Below are 23,265 nucleotides of genomic sequence, written 5' to 3' on the forward strand. Positions count from 1 at the left end.
CCCCTAGCCAAGCTGTTCCAGAATAGCTACAACACTGGCATCTACCCTGCAATGTGGAAAATTGCCCAGGTATGTCCTGTACACAAAAAGCAGGACAAGTCCAACCCGGCCAATTACCGCCCCATCAGCCTACTCTCAAATCATCAGTAAAGTGATGGAAAATGTCATCAACAGTGTCATCAAGCGGCACTTGCTTAGCAATAACCTGTTCAGTGACGCTCAGTTTGGGTTCCGCCAGGGCCACTCAGCTCCAGCCTTGGTTCAAACATGGACAAAAGAGCTGAACTCAAGAGGTGAGATGAGAGTGACTGCCCTTGACATCAAGGCAGCATTTGACCAAGTATGGCATCAAGGAGCCCGAGCAAAACTGAGGTCAATGGGAATCAGGGGGAAAACGCTCCGCTGGTTGGAGTCATACCTAGTGCAAAAGAAGATGGTTGTGGTTGTTGGAGGTCAATCATCTGAGCTCCAGGACATCACTGCAGGAGTTCCTCAGGGTAGTGTCCTCGGCCCAACCATCTACAGCTGCTTCATCAATGAACTTCCTTCAATCATAATGTCAGAATTGGGGATGTTCGCTGATGATTGCACAATGTTTAGCACCATTCGTGACTCCTCAGATACTGAAGCAGTGCGCATAGAAATGCAGCAAGACCTGGACAATATCCAGGCTTGGGGTGATAAGTGGCAAGTAACATTCGTGCCACACAAGTGCCAGGCAATGACCATCTCCAACAAGAGGGAATTTAACCATCTCCCCTTGACATTCAACGGCATTACCATCGCTGAATCCCCCACTATCAACATCCTAGGGGCTACCATTGACCAGAAAATGAACTGGAGTAGCCATATAAATACCATGGCTACAAGAGCAGGTCAGAGGCTAGGAATCCTGAGGCGAGTAACTCACCTCCTGACTCCCCAAAGCCTGTCCACCATCTGCAAGGCACAAGTCAGGAGTGTGATGGAATACTGTCCACTTGCCTGGATGGATGCAGCTCCAACAACACTCAAGAAGCTCGACACCATCCAGGACAAAGCAGCCCGCTTGATTGGCACACCATCTACAAACATTCACTCCCTTTACCACCGACGCACAGTGGCGGCAGTGTGTACCATCTACAAGATGCACTGCAGCAATGCACCAAGGCTCCCTCGACAGCACCTTCCAAACCCGCGACCTCTACCAACTAGAAGGACAAGGGCAGCAAATACATGGGAACACCATCACCTGCAAGTTCCCCTCCAAGTCACACACCATCCTGACTTGGAACTATATCGCCGTTCCTTCACTGTCGCTGGGTCAAAATCCTGGAACTCCCTTCCTAACAGCACTGTGGGTGTACCTACCCCACATGGACTGCAGCGGTTCAAGAAGGCAGCTCACCACCACCTTCTCAAGGGCAATTGGGGATGGGCAATAAATGCTGGCCTGGCCAGCGACGCCCACATCTCATGAAAGAATAAAAAAAAGATGGAAGCCTGTAATGTAAACCATGAACTTAAGCCTGGAATAAATGGCTAGAGTGTAATGTAGGCCTTGACACCCAGCAACACTGTCAGAACAGTGCAGTAGTTTCTATAATTCTAGACTTGTGATGCAACAATGAAGTTACTCTGTTGTCACTATCATAGTGCAAAGGAGGCACAAGGAGATGTCAGTATTCAGGAGTACAGCAGTGGAAGTTCTCTCCAGGATTTCACAGCCGACATGTATGTATAACACCACTTGTCATTTCAGAAAATATTCTTTCTAACTGCATGGGTAGCAAGCCTTGTGATTTGTCTTTGTAACTTCTGAAAAGGGATTTCTTCTCAAACATCCTACTCAGCCCCAATTCACTCTCCTCCTTTTCTGAAAGTGCTGACTCCCTGCTGCCCAACAGGAGATCATCTGTTACTTGGCCAAAGTGCTATTAAACACGAATAACCTCAAGACAGTGAGTTCTCTCACACTGGCTGTCAGTAATGGCTCAACGGGTAGCACTCACCTCTGTACCACAAGTTGTGGGTTCAAGTCTCATGTGAAACTTGAGTCCAGTGCAGTACTGAGGGAGTGCTGCACTGTCAGAGGGTCAGTACTGAGGGAGTGCTGCACTGTCGGAGGGTCAGTACTGAGGGAGTGCTGCACTGTCAGAGGGTCAGTACTGAGGGAGTGCTGCACTGTCGGAGGGTCAGTACTGAGGGAGTGCTGCACTGTCGGAGGGTCAGTACTGAGGGAGTGCTGCACTGTCGGAGGGTCAGTACTGAGGGAGTGCTGCACTGTTGGAGGGTCAGTACTGAGGGAGTGCTGCACTATCAGGGGGTCAGTACTGAGGGAGTGCTGCACTGTCAGAGGGTCAGTACTGAGGGAGTGCTGCACTGTCGGAGGGTCAGTACTGAGGGAGTGCTGCACTGTCGGAGGGTCAGTACTGAGGGAGTGCTGCACTGTCAGAGGGTCAGTACTGAGGGAGTGCTGCACTGTCGGAGGGTCAGTACTGAGGGAGTGCTGCACTGTCAGAGGGTCAGTACTGAGGGAGCCCTGCACGTTCAGAGGGTCAGTACTGAGGGAGTGCTGCACTGTCGGAGGGTCAGTACTGAGGGAGCGCTGCACTGTCGGAGGGACATGGAGTGCTTGGGGAATGTAATCTGTTCCTTGAGTGTGATCACTGATGATATCACACACAGAATAAAGGATCTTATTATCTGGATCACTGTTGCTAGGACAGATGTAGAGTACTCTCCGATACTCATCTGGAAATCTCATTTAGGAGATTAAAAAATATTTGCACTCTAAGGGAGTTGCTGGTTTCGGATTGGGATTGTCCGTATCTCCTGGGCTGTAACTATAAGATGTATCTCAGCAGCAGTAGCAGACACTTAATCCTCAAGAAAGTGTTGAAAAGTGCAGCATCTCAACTCAAAAGTGTTTATCAAAGATTTACCTCTTTAGAAGGCGGACAATGCATTTAAGGGGAAGCTGGATAAACACATGAGGGAGAAAGTAACAGAAAGATTTGTTGATAGTGTGAGATTGATTATATGATTAGAGATACAGCACTGAAACAGGCCCTTCGGCCCACCGAGTCTGTGCCGAACATCAACCACCCATTTAGACTAATCCTACACTAATCCCATATTCCCACCAAACATCCCCACCTGTCCCTATATTTCCCTACCACCTACCTATACTAGTGACAATTTATAATGGCCAATTTACCTATCAAACTGCAAGTCTTTTGGCTTGTGGGAGGAAACCGGAGCACCCGGAGAAAACCCACGCAGACACAGGGAGAACTTGCAAACTCCACACAGGCAGTACCCGGAATCAAACCCGGGTCCCTGGAGCTGTGAGGCTGCGGTGCTAACCACTGCGCCACTGTGCCGCACTGACCCTCCACTGTGTGGAGAGGGATGGGAGGAGGCTCGTGTGGAGTGTAGACCAGTTGGGCCGAATGGCCTGTTTCGTTGCTGTAGACTCAATGTAATCGCATTTTCGTTTGACGATGTCATTTACAAGGCAGCAAGAATAATCTGGTATGACTGCGCTTTCAATTTAGCACAATGCCCCGTTTTACAGAGAGGGTAGAGCAGAAGAGGAGAAGATTTAGGGAGGGTCACTGAAGACTCAGTGAAATAGTGGAGGCTTTTTGAGGGTCGGTGACGCAGGCGTTTCTGAAGTGGATTAGCCGAATGTTGCAATGTTTTTGTTAAACCGACAGCCGTTTCGGTTCCATGAAGACAGTGCAGTTCCCCAAGAGAGTCACAAACATGCGGGGCACCACTGGCAATTTCTCACTGGCGTTAAGTGGCAGATCTTCCTCTGGCTCAATACACCAGTTCACACATTCCCCCTTTTCAGCTCACGCGATTGGCTGCCTCACTGATTGTTGACTCAGAGGCTAATTGTTAATGACACTAATGAGGAAGAGCTTCACAACAATGGGAGTGGGATGGGTAGGTGACAGTGCACAGAGACCTCGCTGTTCGACATTGATGTTGCTGCACTGGTTCTAGGAAGAACTGAAGAAGGCAGATTTATTGCTGAGTAATTTTACTCGCCTGCCCCACCCCTTCCCACACAATGTTTGGCGTTTTAATGCATTTCATGGTTGTCGTCCTGAGTTCTTCCAAACGGTTGCTGCTCCTAGTCCTGTCACCCGTCTGCTGAGAGCGATGAGGGTTCATTTTGTAACTTAGCGTCTCATAGGGATTGGGTCGGACTGTGATGTCACTGCCAAATTTCCTGCTGGGCTGTGCCATCTGGCTGGCACACTTTCTACTGGAATGTACCATCTGGCTTGGTTGCATGATGTTTGATTGTAGCATGTGGATCTCCAACTGCCTGTTAAACCCTATGGCCTGGGTCTTATTCAATCTGATGAACAATATTGTGTGTCTGTGGCTCCTGCACAGCATTTGGAGAGTTAGTATGTGGTTGTCATATGTAATATTGGACACTAACCTATGGTTCCTATACAGTACATCAGGCCAAAGCAATTGGTTCCTATACGTGGTCTATGACTACATCAGGTGGCTCTCCAATGTTCTTTCCAGCTTCTCCATGTGGTCAGCGTACATTAAATCAAGGTGCAATCTGTGGCTGGCGTATGTTTGTACAGATTATATCACGTGGCAGGCGTATGTCATCAGAGATTATTCCCTGCTGTTCACCTACACCATCTTGAACTGCACCTTATACGTATCCTACGTCATGTTGGACCTGTCCATCAGTCTTTCGCAGAGCTTGCTGGGTCATGCAAAGTGGGTGTCTTACATCTTACCGGTTAATACTGCGTGGTGGTATATGGCTGACATGCAGTCCATCACCTGGCTCCTGTACATCATGAAGGACACTGGCATTAGCCTGTGGTACATCACAGAAGAACGCGTGCTCTACCTGTCCTACGCTCTGGCTGAATTCTTCAGTTGGCAGACATACATTTTGCAGGACTACATGTTGTGGCTGTCGTATTTTATACCTGACGTCGCAGCCAAGTTCTCATATCGTCTGGGGGAGCTCGGCATGTGGCTTCTGTACATTGTATTTGACTATAACATATGGCTCTGGTATCTGCTGTTCAAGTATCTCCTTTGGTTCACCTACCTTCTGTTTGACAATACCATCGGCCAGTCATCCTTTCTATTCAACTATACCATGTACTTTATGTTTGTTTTGTTGGACTGTATCACATACCAGTCCCAATTTCTAATCAACTACATCATGTGGTTGTCCTTCATTCTATTGGACTGCATTAAGTGGTTGTCTTGGATTATGCTGCAGGTTGCCTGACAGTTTTACTGCAATGAATAACAGTTTGATTTCATAGAGTATTTTCTCAATATAAACGTTAAAATCCCAATCTCCGTATCGCTTTTTTTTTGGTGGTTAATTTCACTGATTCTCCGACCACTCCTTTTCCCACCCTGGCTGAAAGCAATGTGGGAATGCGAGGAGTCGGACAAGCTTCCCGGTGTCCCGGGGCCGATGTGTATCCATCAACCAATATCGCTAAAAGCAGATGACCACATTGCTGTTTGTGGGATCTTGCTGTGCACAAATTTGTTGCCACGTTTCCTACACTGCAACAGTGACTACACTTCAAAAGTACTTCATTGGTGGTAAAGCATTTTGGGACGTCCTCCAAAGTCTGCTCCTAATTTCTGCTTGATGTTTAAACACCTCATCCACTAACCAGGACTTTTCACTGTCTTCTGTAAGTGTACAAGCTGTTATTTAGGGCAAGAGGAGGGTAATGGAAGTGGGGGCGGGGTGGTGGAGGAGTGGAGATATCTGTTCTGTTACTGCTCCAATATTCACAACTGGTTATGAAAACACCAACAATAACTTGCATTTATATAGCACCTTCAATCTTGTAAAACATTACAAGTGTTACTTTCAGGTGGGAAATGGGGTGGGAGGCTTCCACTTTTCACCTCCCAACTGACTGCAGACAGTGTTTTTGTTAAACTAGTGTTTCAGCCCCTATGCTTTGCCAAATAAACAGACAGTGACAGGTTTTCTTGTAGGTTTGAAACAGAAGATTAAACATCTATTGAACAATAATCACCCAAAATGATTGCAACACCACTCATGCACACATTCACTCTCACATGCACACTCAAGAAAAGATAGATAGAAGTTAAAGGGTAAGAAGCATTAAAAGCTCAATGTGTAAAAGTCTGCTGTTTTCAGGAAAAGCCTGCGGGATCCTCTTGGAGGGTAGGTTTTTTAAAGTTGCAGGCCTGTTTGCTGGTTGTCTTGCACTTGCTGGGATGTTGAAGTCTGGCAGTCAACACTTCAGTTTGAAGACAGTGCTGGTATTTCTTAGTTCAATTTTCACAAGCAGAGGAGTTGTTTAAAAAAGGTCACAGACCTGAAACGTTAACTCTGTTTCTCTCTTCACAGGTGCTGCCAGATCTGCTGAGTATTTCCACCATTTTTGTTTTTATTTCAGATTTCCAGCATCCACATATTTTGCTTTTACTTTGTTTAAAAAAGTCACTCTCTTATTTCTCTGCTGCAGTTGGTTGCGTCTCAGCAGGGTTCAACTGTCTTAGCTGGAATTGATCTATCAGTCTTGTGCTGGAATTGAAGATGGCTTTCGATGTTCTCTCTGTGGCTGGAGATTCCTGGCTGATGTCCTCTTTGTTCTCCAAAAAGGTTGTCTTTAAAGGTAAAACTCATTAGTGTTAGTTTTGCCCATGTGGCTTAGATTTCAGTTCCTGAGGAACTATACAATAATTTCTGATTGCAGTCCATTTTGATAAGATGATGTATTTTCACACTTTATTGCAGTGATTGTGGCGTCTGTGAGTGCCTTTGTTTTAGCTCATTTTTGTGGATAGCTCTCATACATGTGTGATAAGCTGTCTATAATTTCAACGCAGGTGAGGTTAACGAGTTTCAGTTCTCGCAGACTTGAATGTGTATTTCAGTGCAGGAGAAGGTAGATGTCATGTGACTTTGTCCTCCACCTTGTTGAAGGCAGGTGTAGCAGTCTTTTAATTTTTTTTTAATGTAACTCTGCAGTACTGCACTTCCCATGAGTGTGATACAAGGCACTTCAGAGCAGCATAATCATCCAAAATCTCAATCAAAACGAAAAGTTCTAAAGAACTTCTTAAAGGTGGAAAGAGAGACGGAGAAGGAGAGAGGTTCAGGAAGGAAACTCCAGAGCCTCAGGCTGAGGCAGCTGAAGGCCTGGCACCGGGCATGTCCACTCCATTTCAAACACAATTGATATAAAACAGTTCTCTTACCTATCCTGCTCCTCAGACTCAGCTTCGTGAATATTCCTCATCAGCTTAACACAGATGTCATCAGGTAGGTCCCAGAAATCCTCCGCTGCGCTGGGGTTACCTGTGTCGGTGCTCATCCCTGCCAGACAGGTTCATCAGTTCTGTTGCCCTTTAAGTCGGAATCTGCAGCAATGAAAAAAGAATCCTTCAGTAGTTCGTAACATCCAGGCTGAGAAACAGCTGTGACAAGGGGGATTTAATCCCCTCCTTCTGTCAATTGTCTCCACTCACTCCACCACCCCTCTCTTCCTGAAGGCATTGACTCCTTGTTGGCGGGACAGCTATGCGCACAGACTGCCTCAGATACCTCACCAGCATGGCCATTCTTTCTTGTGGGAATCTAAAGAGTGAGCTTCAGCATGCTGTTCAACTACTTGAAGCATCACAGCTGAGCCCACATCTGGCACCTCGGTACTAGCAGCACAGGAAACTATTAGTTTCCTTCAAGTCCTTACTTAACCCTTGAAGCCCACGTCATCTAAAGCCTCAGACTTCAGTATATCATCCACTATTCACAGCTTCCTTGCTGACAATGAAACTGCGTCAAGGACCCTCTCCATAACTTGCAACACCTCATATTTTTGTAAGACAGATGGTACTTTCACCATCAGTCACACTGGAACTGGATGCAGCCAGATCGACGCACTCAGACTCACCAGTTTATAAATACAATTCCATATCTAACTGGATTGAACATAAGAAACAGGAGCAGGCCATTCAGCCCCTCAACTCCACCTTCCCGCACTATCCCCATATCCCCTAATTCCCTTCGTACCAATAATCTATCAAACTCAGCCTTGAATCTACTCAATGACTGAGCATCCACTGCTCTCTGGGTTAGAGAATTCCAAAGATTCACAACCCTCTGAGTGAAGAAATGTCTCCTCATCTCAGTCCCCTGTCCTGTGACTGTGACCCTATGTTCTAGGTTCCCTGGCCAGGAGGTAATAACCTTTCAGCATCTACCCGAGCAAGCCCCTTTGAATTTTATATATTTCAATGAGATCACCTCTCATTCTTCTAAACACTAGGGAATATAGATCCAGGTTATTCAACCTCTCCTCAGAGGAAGATCCCCTCTTCCCAGGAATCATTCCTGTACCTGTTTATACTTTCCCCTTCCCAGGACCGGAGGCACAAGCTGCTGGTAACAGTTCCCAGTCAAACTGTGAAATGGGGAAATGGAAACTGGAAACGCAATCAACTGCGTAGAAACTATTTGCACCACCGAGTTTTTAAAGAAACAGTCACGTGCAAAGACCCAGAACATCTTGTCAAACGATGTTTGTGATGGTGGGCTTGCTGACGGCTGCTGCTTTTCCGTCACTGTGCTGGAAAGCAAATTTAGACAGATTTAAAATAAACAAAATATAAAATCCCTTTTCCACAGCGATTTTCACAACCTCCGGACATCCCAAAGTGCTTTACAGCCAATGAAGCACTTTATGAAGTGTAGTCACTGTTGTAATGTAGGAAACGTGGCAGCCAATTTGTGCACAGCAAGATCCCACAAACAGCAATATCGATGATGGCCAGATCATCTGTTTTTAGTGATGTTGGTTAAGGGATAAATGTTGGTCAGGACACTGGGGGCGAACTCCCCGGCTCTTATTTGAAATAATGCCATTGGACTTCCATGCTCACCTGAGAGGGCAGATGCGATCTTGGTTTAATGTCTCATCGAAAGATAACACCTCTAGCAGTGCAGCACTCCCTCAGTACTGACCCTCCGTCAGTGAGACGCTTCCTCAGTACAGCCCCTCCGACAGTGCAGCACTCCCTCAGTACTGCACATTGGCCTGTTGGCCTGTATTAGGTACTCAAGGCTCGAGAGTGCGAGGCGAATCCACAACCTTTTGCAAGAGTGCCACCCACTGAGTCAGGGCCGATCCCAGCCCATCACTCTCGATGTGGCAGTGGGGGGGGGGGGGAAAATAGGTGAAAATGTGGCGGTGGGGAAGCGGTGGGCAGTAGGGGGAGGGGAGAGGAGGAAGTCGGGGAAGGGAGTGGGATTAGGGAAGGGGTTGGGAAATTGGAGTGGGGTATGGGACGAAGAGAAGGTGGGGATCAGAGGGGGTGGATAACAAAGGTGGGGGAGGGCATGGAGACAGGATGGGGAGGAATGGAGATAGGGTGGAGAGAGGGTGGAGGAAGGGATGGAGAGAGAGTGGGAGAGGGGATGGAAGAGTGGGGGAGGGAATGGAAAGAGAGTGGGGGAAGGGATGAAGAGATGGCGGGGGAGAGGATGGAGAGGGAGTGGGAGAGGGGATGGAGGGAGAGTGAGAAGGGAATGGAGAGAGGTGGGGAAGGGATGGAGAGAGGTGGGGAAGGGATGGAGAGAGGTGGGAAGGGATGGAGAGAGGGTGGGGCATGGGATGGAGAGAGGGTAGAGGGGATGGAGAGAGTGAGGGAGGGGATGGAGAGAGAGTGGGGCAGGGGATGGAGAGAGGGTGGAGGAGGGGATGGAGAGAGAGTGAGGGAGGGGATGGAGAGAGAGTGGGAAGGGGATGGAGAGAGAGTGGGAAGGGATGGAGAGAGGGTGGGAAGGGGATGGAGAGAGAGTGAAGGGGATGGAGAGAGAGTGGGAGAGGGATGGAGAGAGAGTGGGGGAGGGGATGGAAAGAGGGTGGGAAGGGGATGGAGAGAGACTGAGAAGCGGATGGAGAGAGAGTGGGGGAGGGGTGGAGAGAGAGTGAGAAGGGGACGGAGAGAAGGTGGGGAAGGGACGGAGAGAGGGTGGGGAAGGGGATGGAGAGAGGGTGGGGGAGGAGATGGAGAGAGGGTGGGGGAGGAGATGGAGAGAGGGTGGGTAGGGGATGGAGAGAGAGTGAGGGAGGGGATGGAGAGAGGGTGGGAAGGGGATGGAGAGGGAGTGGGGAGGATGGAGAGAGCGTGGGGAGAGGGTGGGAAGGGGATGGAGAGAGAGAGAAGGGGATGGAGAGAGGGTGGGGGTGGGGGAGGGGATGAAGAGAGGGTGGGGAGGGGATGGAGAGAGATTGGGAAGGGGATAGAGAGAGGGTGGGAAGGGGATGGAGAGAGGGTGGGGAAGGGATGGAGATTGAGTGAGAAGGGGATGGAGAGAAGGTGGGAAGGGCTGGAGAGAGAGTGGGGGAGGGGAGGGAGAGAGAGTGAGAAGGGGATGGAGAGAGGGTGGGAAGGGGTTGGAGAGAGGGTGGGGAAGGGATGGAGATTGAGTGAGAAGGGGATGGAGAGAAGGTGGGAAGGGCTGGAAAGAGAGTGGGGAAGGGGAGGGAGAGAGAGTGAGAAGGGGATGGAGAGAGGGTGGGAAGGGGATGGAGAGAGGGTGGGAAGGGGATGGAGAGAGGGTGGGAAGGGGATGGAGAGAGAGTTGGAAGGAGATGGAGAGAGGGTGGGAAGGGGATTGAGAGAGGGTGGGGAGGGGGAGAGAGAGTGGGGAGGGGATGGAGAGAGAGTGGGAAGGGGATGGAGAGAGGGTGGGGGAGGGGATGGAGAGAAGGTGGGAAGGGAATGGGGAGAGGGTGGGGAAGGGATGGAGAGAGGGTGGGAAGGGGATTGAGAGAGGGTGGGGAGGGGATGGAGAGAGAGTGGGAAGGGGATGGAGAGAGGGTGGGAAGGGGATGGAGAGAGGGTGGGGAAGGGATGGAGATTGAGTGAGGGGATGGAGAGAAGGTGAGAAGGGGATGGAGAGAGTGGGGGAGGGGAGGGAGAGAGAGTGAGAAGGGGATGGGGAGAGAGTGGGGGAAGGGCGGGAGAGAGAGTGGGTGAGGGGATTGAGAGAGAGTGGGGAAGGGATGGAGATTGAGTGAGAAGGAGATGGAGAGAGGGTGGGGGAGGGGATGGAGAGAGAGTGGTGAAGGGATGGAGTGAGAGTGAGAAGGGGATGGAGAGAGGGTGGGGGAGGGGATGGAGAGAGGGTGGAGGAGGGGATGGAGAGAGAGTGAGAAGCGGATGGAGCGAGAGTGGGGGAGGGGTGGAGAGAGAGTGAGAAGGGGATGGAGAGAGGGTGGGAAGGGGATGGAGAGAGGGTGGGGAAGGGATGGAGAGAGTGGGAAGGGGATGGAGAGAGGGTGGGAAGGGGATGGAGAGAGTGGGAAGGGGATGGAGAGAGGGTGGGAAGGGTTGGAGATTGAGTGAGGGGGTGGAGAGAAGGTGGGAAGGGCTGGAGAGAGTGGGGGAGGGGAGGGAGAGAGAGTGAGAAGGGGATGGAGAGAGAGTGGGTGAGGGGATGGAGAGAGGGTGGGGGAAGGGATGGAGAGAGAGTGAGAAAGGGATGGAGAGAGGGTGGGAGAGGGGATGGAGAGAGAGTGGGGAAGGGATGGAGATTGAGTGAGAAGGAGATGGAGAGAGGGTTGGGGAGGGGATGGAGAGAGGGTAGAGGAGGGGATGGAGAGAGTGAGGGAGGGGATGGAGAGAGAGTGGGAAGGGGATGGAGAGAGAGTGGGAAGGGATGGAGAGAGGGTGGGAAGGGGATGGAGAGAGAGTGAAGGGGATGGAGGGAGAGTGGGGGAGGGATGGAGAGAGGTGGGAAGGGATGGAGAGAGAGTGAGAAGGGGATAGAGAGAGGGTGGGGGAGGGGTGGAGAGAGAGTGGGAAGGGGATGGAAAGAGAGTGAAGGGGATGGAGGGAGAGTGGGGGAGGGGTGGAGAGAGAGTGAGAAGGGGATGGAGAGAAGGTGGGGAAGGGATGGAGAGAGGGTGGGGAAGGGATGGAGAGAGGTGGGAAGGGATGGAGAGAGGTGGGAAGGGATGGAGAGAGAGTGAGAAGGGGATGGAGAGAGGGTGGGGCAGGGGATGGAGAGAGGGTGGAGGAGGGGATGGAGAGAGAGTGAGGGAGGGGATGGAGAGAGGGTGGGAAGGGGATGGAGAGAGAGTGAAGGGGATGGAGGGAGAGTGGAGGAGGGGATGGAGAGAGAGTGAGGGAGGGGATGGAGAGAGAGTGGGAAGGGGATGGAGAGAGAGTGGGAAGGGATGGAGAGAGGGTGGGAAGGGGATGGAGAGAGAGTGAAGGGGATGGTGAGAGAGTGGGAGAGGGATGGAGAGAGAGTGGGGGAGGGGATGGAAAGAGGGTGGGAAGGGGATGGAGAGAGACTGAGAAGCGGATGGAGAGAGAGTGGGGGAGGGGTGGAGAGGGAGTGAGAAGGGGACGGAGAGAAGGTGGGGAAGGGACGGAGAGAGGGTGGGGAAGGGGATGGAGAGAGGGTGGGGAAGGGATGGAGAGAGGGTGGGGAAGGGGATGGAGAGAGGGTGGGGGAGGAGATGGAGAGAGGGTGGGGGAGGAGATGGAGAGAGGGTGGGTAGGGGATGGAGAGAGAGTGAGGGAGGCGATGGAGAGAGGGTGGGAAGGGGATGGAGAGGGAGTGGGAAGAGGATGGAGAGAGCGTGGGGAGAGGGGAAGGGGATGGAGAGAGAGTGAGAAGGGGATGGAGAGAGGGTGGGGGTGGGGGAGGGGATGAAGAGAGGGTGGGGAGGGGATGGAGAGCGATTGGGAAGGGGATAGAGAGAGGGTGGGAAGGGGATGGAGAGAGGGTGGGGAAGGGATGGAGATTGAGAAGGGGATGGAGAGAAGGTGGGAAGGGCTGGAGAGAGAGTGGGGGAGGGGAGGGAGAGAGAGTGAGAAGGGGATGGAGAGAGGGTGGGAAGGGGATGGAGAGGGTGAGAAGGGGATGGAGAGAAGGTGGGAAGGGCTGGAGAGAGAGTGGGGAAGGGGAGGGAGAGAGAGTGAGAAGGGGATGGAGAGAGGGTGGGAAGGGGATGGAGAGAGGGTGGGAAGGGGATGGAGAGAGGGTGGGAAGGGGATGGAGAGAGAGTTGGAAGGAGATGGAGAGAGGGTGGGAAGGGGATTGAGAGAGGGTGGGGAGGGGATGGAGAGAGAGTGGGAAGGGGATGGAGAGAGGGTGGGGGAGGGGATGGAGAGGTGGGAAGGGAATGGAGAGAGGGTGGGGAAGGGATGGAGAGAGGGTGGGAAGGGGATTGAGAGAGGGTGGGGAGGGGATGGAGAGAGAGTGGGAAGGGGATGGAGTGAGGGTGGGAAGGGGATGGAGAGAGGGTGGGGAAGGGATGGAGATTGAGTGAGGGGATGGAGAGAAGGTGAGAAGGGGATGGAGAGAGTGGGGGAGGGGAGGGGAGGGAGAGAGAGTGAGAAGGGGATGGGGAGAGAGTGGGGGAAGGGCGGGAGAGAGAGTGGGTGAGGGGATTGAGAGGGTGGGAGAGGGGATGGAGAGAGAGTGGGGAAGGCATGGAGATTGAGTGAGAAGGAGATGGAGAGAGGGTGGGGGAGGGGATGGAGAGAGAGTGGTGAAGGGATGGAGAGAGAGTGAGATGGGATGGAGAGGGTCGGGGAGGGGATGGAGAGAGAGTGGGGAAGGGATGGAGTGAGAGTGAGAAGGGGATGGAGAGAGGGTGGGGGAGGGGATGGAGAGAGGGTGGAGGAGGGGATGGAGAGAGAGTGAGAAGCGGATGGAGCGAGAGTGGTGGAGGGGTGGAGAGAGAGTGAGAAGGGGATGGCGAGAGGGTGGGAAGGGGATGGAGAGAGGGTGGGGAAGGGATGGAGAGAGAGTGGGAAGGGGATGGAGAGAGTGGGATGGGGATGGAGAGAGGGTGGGAAGGGGATGGAGAGAGTGGGAAGGGGATGGAGAGAGGGTGGGAAGGGTTGGAGATTGAGTGAGGGGGTGGAGAGAAGGTGGGAAGGGCTGGAGAGAGTGGGGGAGGGGAGGGAGAGAGAGTGAGAAGGGGATGGAGAGAGTGGGTGAGGGGATGGAGAGAGGGTGGGGGAAGGGATGGAGAGAGAGTGAGAAAGGGATGGAGAGAGGGTGGGAGAGGGTTGGAGAGAGAGTGGGGAAGGGATGGAGATTGAGTGAGAAGGAGATGGAGAGAGGGTTGGGGAGGGGATGGAGAGAGGGGGGAAGGGATGGAGAGAGGGTGGGGGAAGGGATGGAGAGAGAGTGAGAAAGGGATGGAGAGAGGGTGGGAGAGGGGATGGAGAGAGAGTGGGGAAGGGATGGAGATTGAGTGAGAAGGAGGTGGAGAGAGGGTGGGGGAGGGGATGGAGAGAGAGTGGGGAAGGGATGGAGAGAGAGTGAGATGGGGATGGAGAGGGTCGGGGAGGGGATGGAGAGAGAGTTGGGAAGGGTTGGTGGGGGAGGGGATGGAGAGAGGGTGGAGGAGGGGATGGAGAGAGAGTGAGAAGCGGATGGAGCGAGAGTGGGGGAGGGGTGGAGAGAGAGTGAGAAGGGGATGGCGAGAAGGTGGGGAAGGGATGGAGAGAGGGTGGGGAAGGAGATGGAGAGGGTGGAGGAAGGGATGGAGAGAGAGTGGAGGACGCGATGGAGAGAGAGTGGGAGAGGGGATGGAAGAGTGGGGGAGGGAATGGAAAGAGAGTGGGGGAAGGGATGAAGAGATGGCGGGGAGAGGATGGAGAGGGAGTGGGAGAGGGGATGGAGGGAGTGAGAAAGGGATGGAGAGAGGTGGGGAAGGGATGGAGAGAGGTGGGGAAGGGATGGAGAGAGGTGGGGAAGGGATGGAGAGAGGTGGGAAGGGATGGAGAGAGAGTGAGAAGGGGATGGAGAGGGTGGGGCAGGGGATGGAGAGAGGGTGGAGGAGGGGATGGAGAGAGAGTGAGGGAGGGGATGCAGAGATGGTGGGAAGGGGATGGAGAGAGAGTGGGAAGGGATGGAGAGAGGGTGGGAAGGGGATGGAGAGAGAATGAAGGGGATGGAGAGAGAGTGGGGGAGGGATGGAGAGAGAGTGGGGGCGGGGATGGAAAGAGGGTGGGAAGGGGATGGAGAGAGAGTGAGAAGCGGATGGAGAGAGAGTGGGGGAGGGGTGGAGAGAGAGTGAGAAGGGGATGGAGAGAAGGTGGGGAAGGGATGGAGAGAGGGTGGGGAAGGGGATAGAGAGAGGGTGGAGGAAGGGCTGGAGAGAGGGTGGAGGAGGGAATGGAGAGAGTGGAGGAGGAGATGGAGAGAGAGTGGGAAGGAGATGGAGAGAGCGTGGGGAGAGGGTGGGAAGGGGATGGAGAAAGAGTGGGAAGAGGATGGAGAGAGAGTGAGAAGGGGATGGAGAGAGGGTGGGGGTGGGGGAGGGGATGAAGAGAGGGTGGGGAGGGGATGGAGAGAGAATGGGAAGGGCATAGAGAGAGTGTGGGAAGGGGATGGAGAGAGGGTGGGGAAGGGATGGAGATTGAGTGAGAAGGGGATGGAGAGAAGGTGGGAAGGGATGGAGAGAGAGTGGGGGAGGGGCGGGAGAGAGAGTGAGAAGGGGATGGAGAGAGGGTGCGAAGGGGATGGAGAGAGGGTGGGAAGGGGATGGAGATTGAGTGAGAAGGGGATGGAGAGAAGGTGGGAAGGGCTGGAGAGAGAGTGGGGGAGGGGACGGAGAGAGTGTGAGAAGAGGATGGAGAGAGGGTGGGAAGGTGATGGAGAGAGGGTGGGGAAGGGATGGAGATTGAGTGAGAAGGGGATGGAGAGAAGGTGGGAAGGGATGGAGAGAGAGTGGGGGAGGGGAGGGAGAGAGTGGGGGAGGGGATGGTGATTGAGTGAGAAGGGGATGGAGAGAGGTTTGGGAGGGGATGGAGAGAGAGTGAGAAGGGGATGGAGAGAGGGTGGGAAGGGATGGAGAGAGGGTGGAGGAAGGGATGGAGAGAGAGTGAGAAGGGGATGGAGAGAGGGTGGGAGAGGGGATGGAGAGAGAGTGGGGAAGGGATGGAGATTGAGTGAGAAGGAGATGGAGAGAGGGTGGTGGAAGGGATGGAGAGAGAGTGAGAAGGGGATGGAGAGAGGGTGGGAGAGGGGATGGAGAGAGAGTGGAGGAAGGGATAGAGAGTGAGAAGGGGATGGAGAGAGGGTGGGAGAGGGGATGGAGAGAGAGTGGGGAAGGGATGGAGATTGAGTGAGAAGGAGATGGAGAGAGGGTGGGGGAGGGGATGGAGAGAGGGTGGGGGAGGGGATGGAGAGAGGATGGAGGAAGGGATGGAGAGAGAGTGAGAAGGGGATGGAGAGAGGGTGGGAGAGGAGATGGAGAGAGAGTGGGGAAGGGATGGAGATTGAGTGAGAAGGGGATGGAGAGATGGTGGGAAGGGATGGAGAGTGGGTGAGAAGGGGATGGAGAGAGGGTGGGGGAGGGGATGGAGAGAGTGGGGAAGGGATGGAGATTGTGAGAAGATGGAGAGAGGGTGGGGGAGGGGATGGAGAGAGGGTGGGGGAGGGGATGGAGAGAGGGTGGAGGAGGGGATGGAGAGAGAGTGAGAAGGGGATGGAGAGAGGGTGGGGGAGGGGATGGAGAGAGGGTGGAGGAGGGGATGGAGAGAGAGTGAGAAGGGGATGGAGAGAGGGTGGGGGAGGGTATGGAGAGAGTGTGGAGGAGGGGATGGAGAGAGGGTTGGGGAGGGGTTGGAGAGCAGGTGGGGAAGGGATGGAGATTGAGTGAGAAGGGGATGGAGAGAGGGTGGGAAGGGATGGAGAGAGGGTGGAGGAAGGGATGGAGAGAGAGTGAGAAGGGGATGGAGAGAGGGTGGGGGAGGGGATGGAGAGAGGGTGGAGGAGGGGATGGAGAGAGAGTGAGAAGGGGATGGAGAGAGGGTGGGGGCCGGGATGGAGAGAGGGTGGAGGGGATGGAGAGAGGGATGGGGAGGGGTTGGAGAGCAGGTGGGGAAGGGATGGAGATTGAGTGGGAAGGGGATGGAGAGAGGGTGGGAAGGAATGGAGAGAGGGTGGAGGAAGGGATGGAGAGAGAGTGAGAAGGGGATGGAGAGAGGGTGGGAGAGGGGATGGAGAGAGAGTGGGGAAGGGATGGAGATTGAGTGAGAAGGAGGGTGGGGGAGGGGATGGAGAGAGGGTGGGGGAGGGGATGGAGAGAGGGTGGAGGAGGGGATGGAGAGAGTGAGAAGGGGATGGAGAGAGGGTGGGGGAGGGTATGGAGAGAGGGTGGAGGAGGGGATGGAGAGAGAGTGAGATGGGGATGGAGAGGGTCGGGGAGGGGTTGGAGAGAGAGTGGGGAAGGGATGGAGAGAGAGTGAGAAGGGGATGGAGAGAGGGTGGGGGAGGGGATGGAGAGAGGGTGGAGGAGGGGATGGAGAGAGAGTGAGAAGGGGATGGAGAGGGTGGGGGAGGGTATGGAGAGAGGGTGGAGGAGGGGATGGAGAGAGAGTGAGAAGGGGATGGAGGGAGGGTGGGGGAGGGGATGGAGAGGGTGGGGGAGGGGATGGAGAGAGGGTGGAGGAGGGGATGGAGAGAGAGTGAGAAGGGGATGGAGGGAGGTTGGGGGAGGGGATGGAGAGTGGGTGGGGGAGGGGATGAAACAAATCTCTAGTCCAAGTGCCGGAATGACAGATTCAGGAAGTGAAACCTTTTGCTGAACATACGAATTAGGAGCAGGAATAGGCCACTTGGCCCTTCGACCTCCTCCGCCATTCAGTAAGTCCAATAATTGATTACTCCCCATTTCCACCTACCCCCGATCCTTTCACCCCTTTGCTTATCAAGAATCTATCTACCTTTGCCTTAAAAATATTCAAAGACTCTGCTTCCACCGGCTTTTGAGGAAGAGAATTCCAAAGACTCACGACCCTCTGAGAAACAATTTCCCCTCATCTCTGTCTTAAACGGGCAACCCCTTATTTTTAAACAGTGACCCCCTAGTTCGAGATTCTCCCACAAGGGGAAACATCCTTCCCACTTCCACCCTGTCAAAGCCCCTCAAGCTAAACAGTGTGGTGAACAACTTTTAAAATGTAATATTAGAAACAGGTTGTGATATTATTATTTAACCCATTTGTATCAAATTCCTTTTAACGTATGTCAAATGCCTAACATCCGTGTTAACACAGGAGACTGAGGAATCGGATTGAATTCATTAAAAAAGGAAAAGAAAGACTTGACTTTGTTTAGCACCTTTCAGAACCCCCAGATGTTCCAAAGTGCTTTCCAGCCAGTGAAGTCCTTTTGAAAATCACTGTTGAAATGTAGTAAACATGGCAGCCGATTTGCACAACGTAAGATCCCACAAACAGCAATGTGATAATGACCAGAGTTTTGTGATGTTGGTTTTCTCGTATTCTTATTCATAATAATTCACTAACGGTCGAGATTAATTCCATCTGGTTCTCTAATGTCCTTTAAGGAAGGAAATCTGCTGTCCTTAGCTGGTCTGGCCTACATGTGACTCCAGACCCACAACAATGTGGTTGACTCCTAACTGCCCTCTGAAATGGCCTAGCAAGCCACTCGGTTGTCAAGGGCAATTAGGGATGGGCAACAAATGCTGGCCTTGCCAGCGACACCCACATCTCATGAAATAATTTCAAAAAAATCCCATCAAAGAGTCACAACAAAAACAAGAAATGCTGGAACCACTCAGCGGGTCTGGCAGCATCTGTGGAAAGAGAAGCAGAGTTAACGTTTCGGGTCAGTGACCCTTCTTCGGAACCCATCAAAGAGTCTTCTCCCTTTCCAGTATCCATGGGAAGGCAGTGCCTTGTGGATGGACCAATGATGGGGGTGTGGGAGCTGAGTTTCTGGAGGCAGGAGGTCAGATGAGGAAACCTCCAGGAATACACCCAACCGGAAGGTAGCAACCTTTCTGGAAGGCACACTTGTAATTCTGTTTGGAAACTTGCTAAACACAATGGGGGTGGAATTGGATTTGGCAGGGGCACAAAACTAACAGGATTGTGTCTACCATCTCTTTATACGCCCGTCTGATACCCAGTTCCTTTAATGTTCCTATTGAATCTGTTTGTGTTTCTCCCAAAGTGGACTTTTAACCCCTGTTCTCTCTCTCACTGTGTGAAAGTGCTTAAGTTCGTTGGGGCAATGGGGTGTTCGAAACAAAGAACCAACGAAGATCATTCAAGGGCCTTCCTGCAAACATGTTGTCTCTTTATCCAAGACCCAGATTGTGACATGAGAAAAGGAGAGAGAGAGGTCAAACCACAAAGTCTTCCTGAGGTTGGAGCCAGGCATTCTGTTGCTTTGTCACTCAGTGCGTTGTGGAAGCTCTGCAGCTGTTCGCAATGCTTCCTCCCCACGACTCTGGCAGTGGTGACTCAGCAAAGGAGGAGACTTCCTCTTATTCCTTGCAATTACTGGACATTAACCAAGACAATGCAGCGCTCCCTCAATACTTCACCTCCAACAGTGCAGCACACTCTCAGTACTGACCCTCCAACAGTGCAGCACCCTCTCAGTACTGACCCTCCAACAGTGCAGCACCCTCTCAGTACTGACCCTCCAACAGTGCAACACCCTGTCAGTACTGACCCTCCAACAGTGCAGCACCCTGTCAGTACTGACCCTCCAACAGTGCAGCACCCTCTCAGTACTGACCATCCAACAGTGCAGCACCCTGTCAGTACTGACCCTCCAACAGTGCAGCACCCTCCCAGTACTGACCTTCCAACAGTGCAGCTCTCCCTCAGTACTGACTCTCCAATAGTGCAGCACCCTGTCAGTACTGATCCTCCAACAGTGCAGCACCTTCTCAGTACTGCCCCTCCAACAGTGCAGCACCCTCTCAGTACTGCCCCTCCAACAGTGCAGCACCCTGTCAGTACTGACCCTCCAACAGTGCAGCACCCTGTCAGTACTGACCCTCCAACAGTGCAGCACCCTCTCAGTACTGACCCTCCAACAGTGCAGCACCCTGTCAGTACTGATCCTCCAACAGTGCAGCACCCTCTCAGTACTGACCCTCCAACAGTGCAGCACCCTCTCAGTACTGACCTTCCAACAGTGCAGCTCTCCCTCAGTACTGACACTCCAACAGTGTTGCACCCTCTCAGTACTGACCCTCCGACAGTGCAGCACCCTCTCAGTACCGACCCCCCAACAATGCAGCACCCTGTCAGTATTGACACTCCAACAGTGCAGCACCCTGTCAGTACTGCCCCTCCAACAGTGCAGCACCCTCTCAGTACTGACCCTCCAACAGTGCAGTACCCTCTCAGTACTGACCTTCCAACAGTGGACTACCCTCTCAGTACTGCCCCTCCAACAGTGCAGCACCCTCTCAGTACTGAACCGCTGACAGTGCAGCATTCCCTGAGTACTGACCCTCCGACAGTGCAGCTCTCCCTCAGTACTGACCCTCCAACAGTGCAGCCGTCCCTCAGTACTGACCCTCCAACAGTGCAGCACCCTCTCAGTACTGACCCTCCAACAGTGCAGCACTCCCTCAGTACTGACCCTCCGACAGTGCAGCACTCCCTCAGTACTGACCCTCCAACAGTGCAGCACCCTCTCAGTACTGACCTTCCAACAGTGCAGCACCCTCTCAGTACTGACCTTCCAACAGTACAGCACCCACTCAGTACTGACCCTCTAACAGTGCAGCACTCCCTCAGTACTGACCCTCTAACAGTGCAGCACTCCCTCAGTACTGACCCTCTAACAGTGCAGCACTCCCTCAGTACTGGCACTGTGAGTGTCAGCCTGGATTATGTGCTCAAATCTCGGGAGTGAGGTTTGAATCGACAATCTTCTGACTTGGAGGCAAATTTGCTGCCCACTGAGCCACAGCTGACACTTACTAATTTCTGCACCTTGCTATATAATCAAACATTCACCAATTGAAAAAATACAGAGACAGTATGTCAACGTGGCATCTTTTACTGAATCTTAATCAATAGTAAAACAGCGCAGGCAAACACAAACAGGAGACAGAAAGAGTAAACAGCATTCCCTCACCAGAGGTCTCAGTGACAATTCTTCTATAGTTGCAGCTGCTAATCCTCTGAGGTCTGGTATTATTATTTCATCCACGTAGTTGCGGTATTAATTCCACAATGGGGAAAAGTTGTAATTCAATCAGCTGTGACCAGCTAAGGAACTGGTATCAATTTGTCAAGCATCCCAAACTGTTTGCACTTAAATGCTGTAAACTCATTTACAAAAGACACAAAGACATGCAGGAGTTATGTGTAGCATAACATTGCTGGGGATTCAGGAGACAATCCTGATTTGCATTGGCAGAAGAGGAAGAGGGAGAGAGAATATTGAAAGACGGAGAAAGCAGAAGAGGTAAGATTGAGCTGAGCTGCTGTCATTGTGGGATCCGATTTTCTACCTGATATGGTTTTATTTGTAAATTAACCCTTCAGTCTTTCACACCATTGCATGCGTTTAAACCACACATTGACAGGCAGTGTTGAAAGAGACAGTCAGTGTCTTTGCGAAAAATTGTGTGGAAACTTCTTGTTTTGCCCTTTCAGGAAATAGATAGTCAAATGTCTTTCCTGCCACAACAATGTGCACACGTTTCAATATGACCGTATGGTTGTAAACCAAGGGGCCTTTACAGACAGCATTACTAATGCAGTCCCCATTTTCAGGTTGTACAGGCTCCTGTCTGGTTTTTGTATTATACCAGCACCTGAAGCCATAAGCTTACTCCCAGTGCACACACACCAGACCTACTAATATTGACCCATTATTTGGCAAAGATGCATGCGTGATCTAATATAACCATGATGTCCAACCACTAGTTGATGGGGAGTCCTTTTGGGCCTCCTTATCTCGAGAGACAATGGATACGTGCCTGGAGGTGGTCAGTGGTTTGTGAAGCAGCGCCTGGAGTGGCTATAAAGGCCAATTCTGGAGTGACAGGCTCTTCCACAGGTGCTGCAGAGAAATTTGTTTGTCTGGGCTGTTGCACAGTTGGCTCTCCCCTTGCGCCTCTGTCTTTTTTCCTGCCAACTACTAAGTCTCTTCGACTCGCCACAATTTAGCCCTGTCTTTATGGCTGCCCGCAAGCTCTGGCGAATGCTGGCAACTGACTCCCACGACTTGTGATCAATGTCACACGATTTCATGTCGCGTTTGCAGACGTCTTTATAGCGGAGACAGGGACGGCCGGTGGGTCTGATACCAGTGGCGAGCTCGCTGTACAATGTGTCTTTGGGGATCCTGCCATCTTCCATGCGGCTCACATGGCCAAGCCATCTCAAGCGCCGCTGACTCAGTAGTGTGTATAAGCTGGGGGTGTTGGCCGCTTCAAGGACTTCTGTGTTGGAGATATAGTCCTGCCACCTGATGCCAAGTATTCTCCGGAGGCAGCGAAGATGGAATGAATTGAGACGTTGCTCTTGGCTGGCATAGGTTGTCCAGGCCTCGCTGCCGTAGAGCAAGGTACTGAGGACACAGGCCTGATACACTCGGACTTTTGTGTTCCGTGTCAGTGCGCTATTTTCCCACACTCTCTTGGCCAGTCTGGACATAGCAGTGGAAGCCTTACCCATGCGCTTGTTGATTTCTGCATCTAGAGACAGGTTACTGGTGATAGTTGAGCCTAGGTAGGTGAACTCTTGAACCACTTCCCGAGCGTGGTCGCCAATATTGATGGATGGAGCATTTCTGCCGTCCTGCCCCATGATGTTCGTTTTCTTGAGGCTGATGGTTAGGCCAAATTCATTGCAGGCAGCCGCAAACCTGTCGATGAGACTCTGCAGGCACTCTTCAGTGTGAGATGTTAAAGCAGCATCGTCAGCAAAGAGGAGTTCTCTGATGAGGACTTTCCGTACTTTGGACTTTGCTCTTAGACGGGCAAGGTTGAACAACCTGCCCCCTGATCTTGTGTGGAGGAAAATTCCTTCTTCAGAGGATTTGAACGCATGTGAAAGCAGCAGGGAGAAGAAAATCCCAAAAAGTGTGGGTGCGAGAACACAGCCGTTTCACACCACTCAGGATAGGAAAGGGCTCTGATGAGGAGCCACCATGTTGAATTGTGCCTTTCATATTGTCATGGAATGAGGTGATGATACTTAGTAGCTTTGGTGGACATCCAATCTTTTCTAGTCGTCTGAAGAGACCACGTCTGCTGATGAGGTCAAAGGCTTTGGTGAGATCAATGAAAGCAATGTAGAGGGGCATCTGTTGTTCACGGCATTTCTCCTGTATCTGACGAAGGGAGAACAGCATGTCAATGGTCGATCTCTGCACGAAAGCCACACTGTGCCTCAGGGTAGACGCGCTCGGCCAGCTTCTGGAGCCTGTTCAGAGCGACTCGAGCAAAG

At 52.3% G+C, this 23,265-nt stretch overlaps 1 protein-coding gene across 4 annotated transcripts in view; it reads right to left on the reverse strand.

The window, feature by feature from the left end:
• Positions 1-21,288, reverse strand: part of LOC137346839 (transient receptor potential cation channel subfamily V member 3-like) — a 68,999-nt gene extending 47,711 nt beyond the window's left edge. Inside the window, exons 1-2 of one of the 4 annotated variants that reach the window (XM_068010759.1) lie at positions 20,942-21,288; positions 7,243-7,404 (exon numbers count right to left, since the gene is read on the reverse strand). In XM_068010759.1, the coding sequence (XP_067866860.1) occupies positions 7,243-7,358 (116 nt within the window). In that variant the 5' untranslated portion in view covers positions 7,359-7,404; positions 20,942-21,288. The other 3 variants (XM_068010760.1, XM_068010762.1, XM_068010761.1) reach the window with 3 other exon arrangements.
• Between the last annotated feature and the right edge of the window lie 1,977 nt (positions 21,289-23,265).

The sequence above is a fragment of the Heterodontus francisci genome, chromosome 30 (assembly GCF_036365525.1).
Source record: "Heterodontus francisci isolate sHetFra1 chromosome 30, sHetFra1.hap1, whole genome shotgun sequence".
Taxonomy (NCBI): domain Eukaryota; kingdom Metazoa; phylum Chordata; class Chondrichthyes; order Heterodontiformes; family Heterodontidae; genus Heterodontus; species Heterodontus francisci.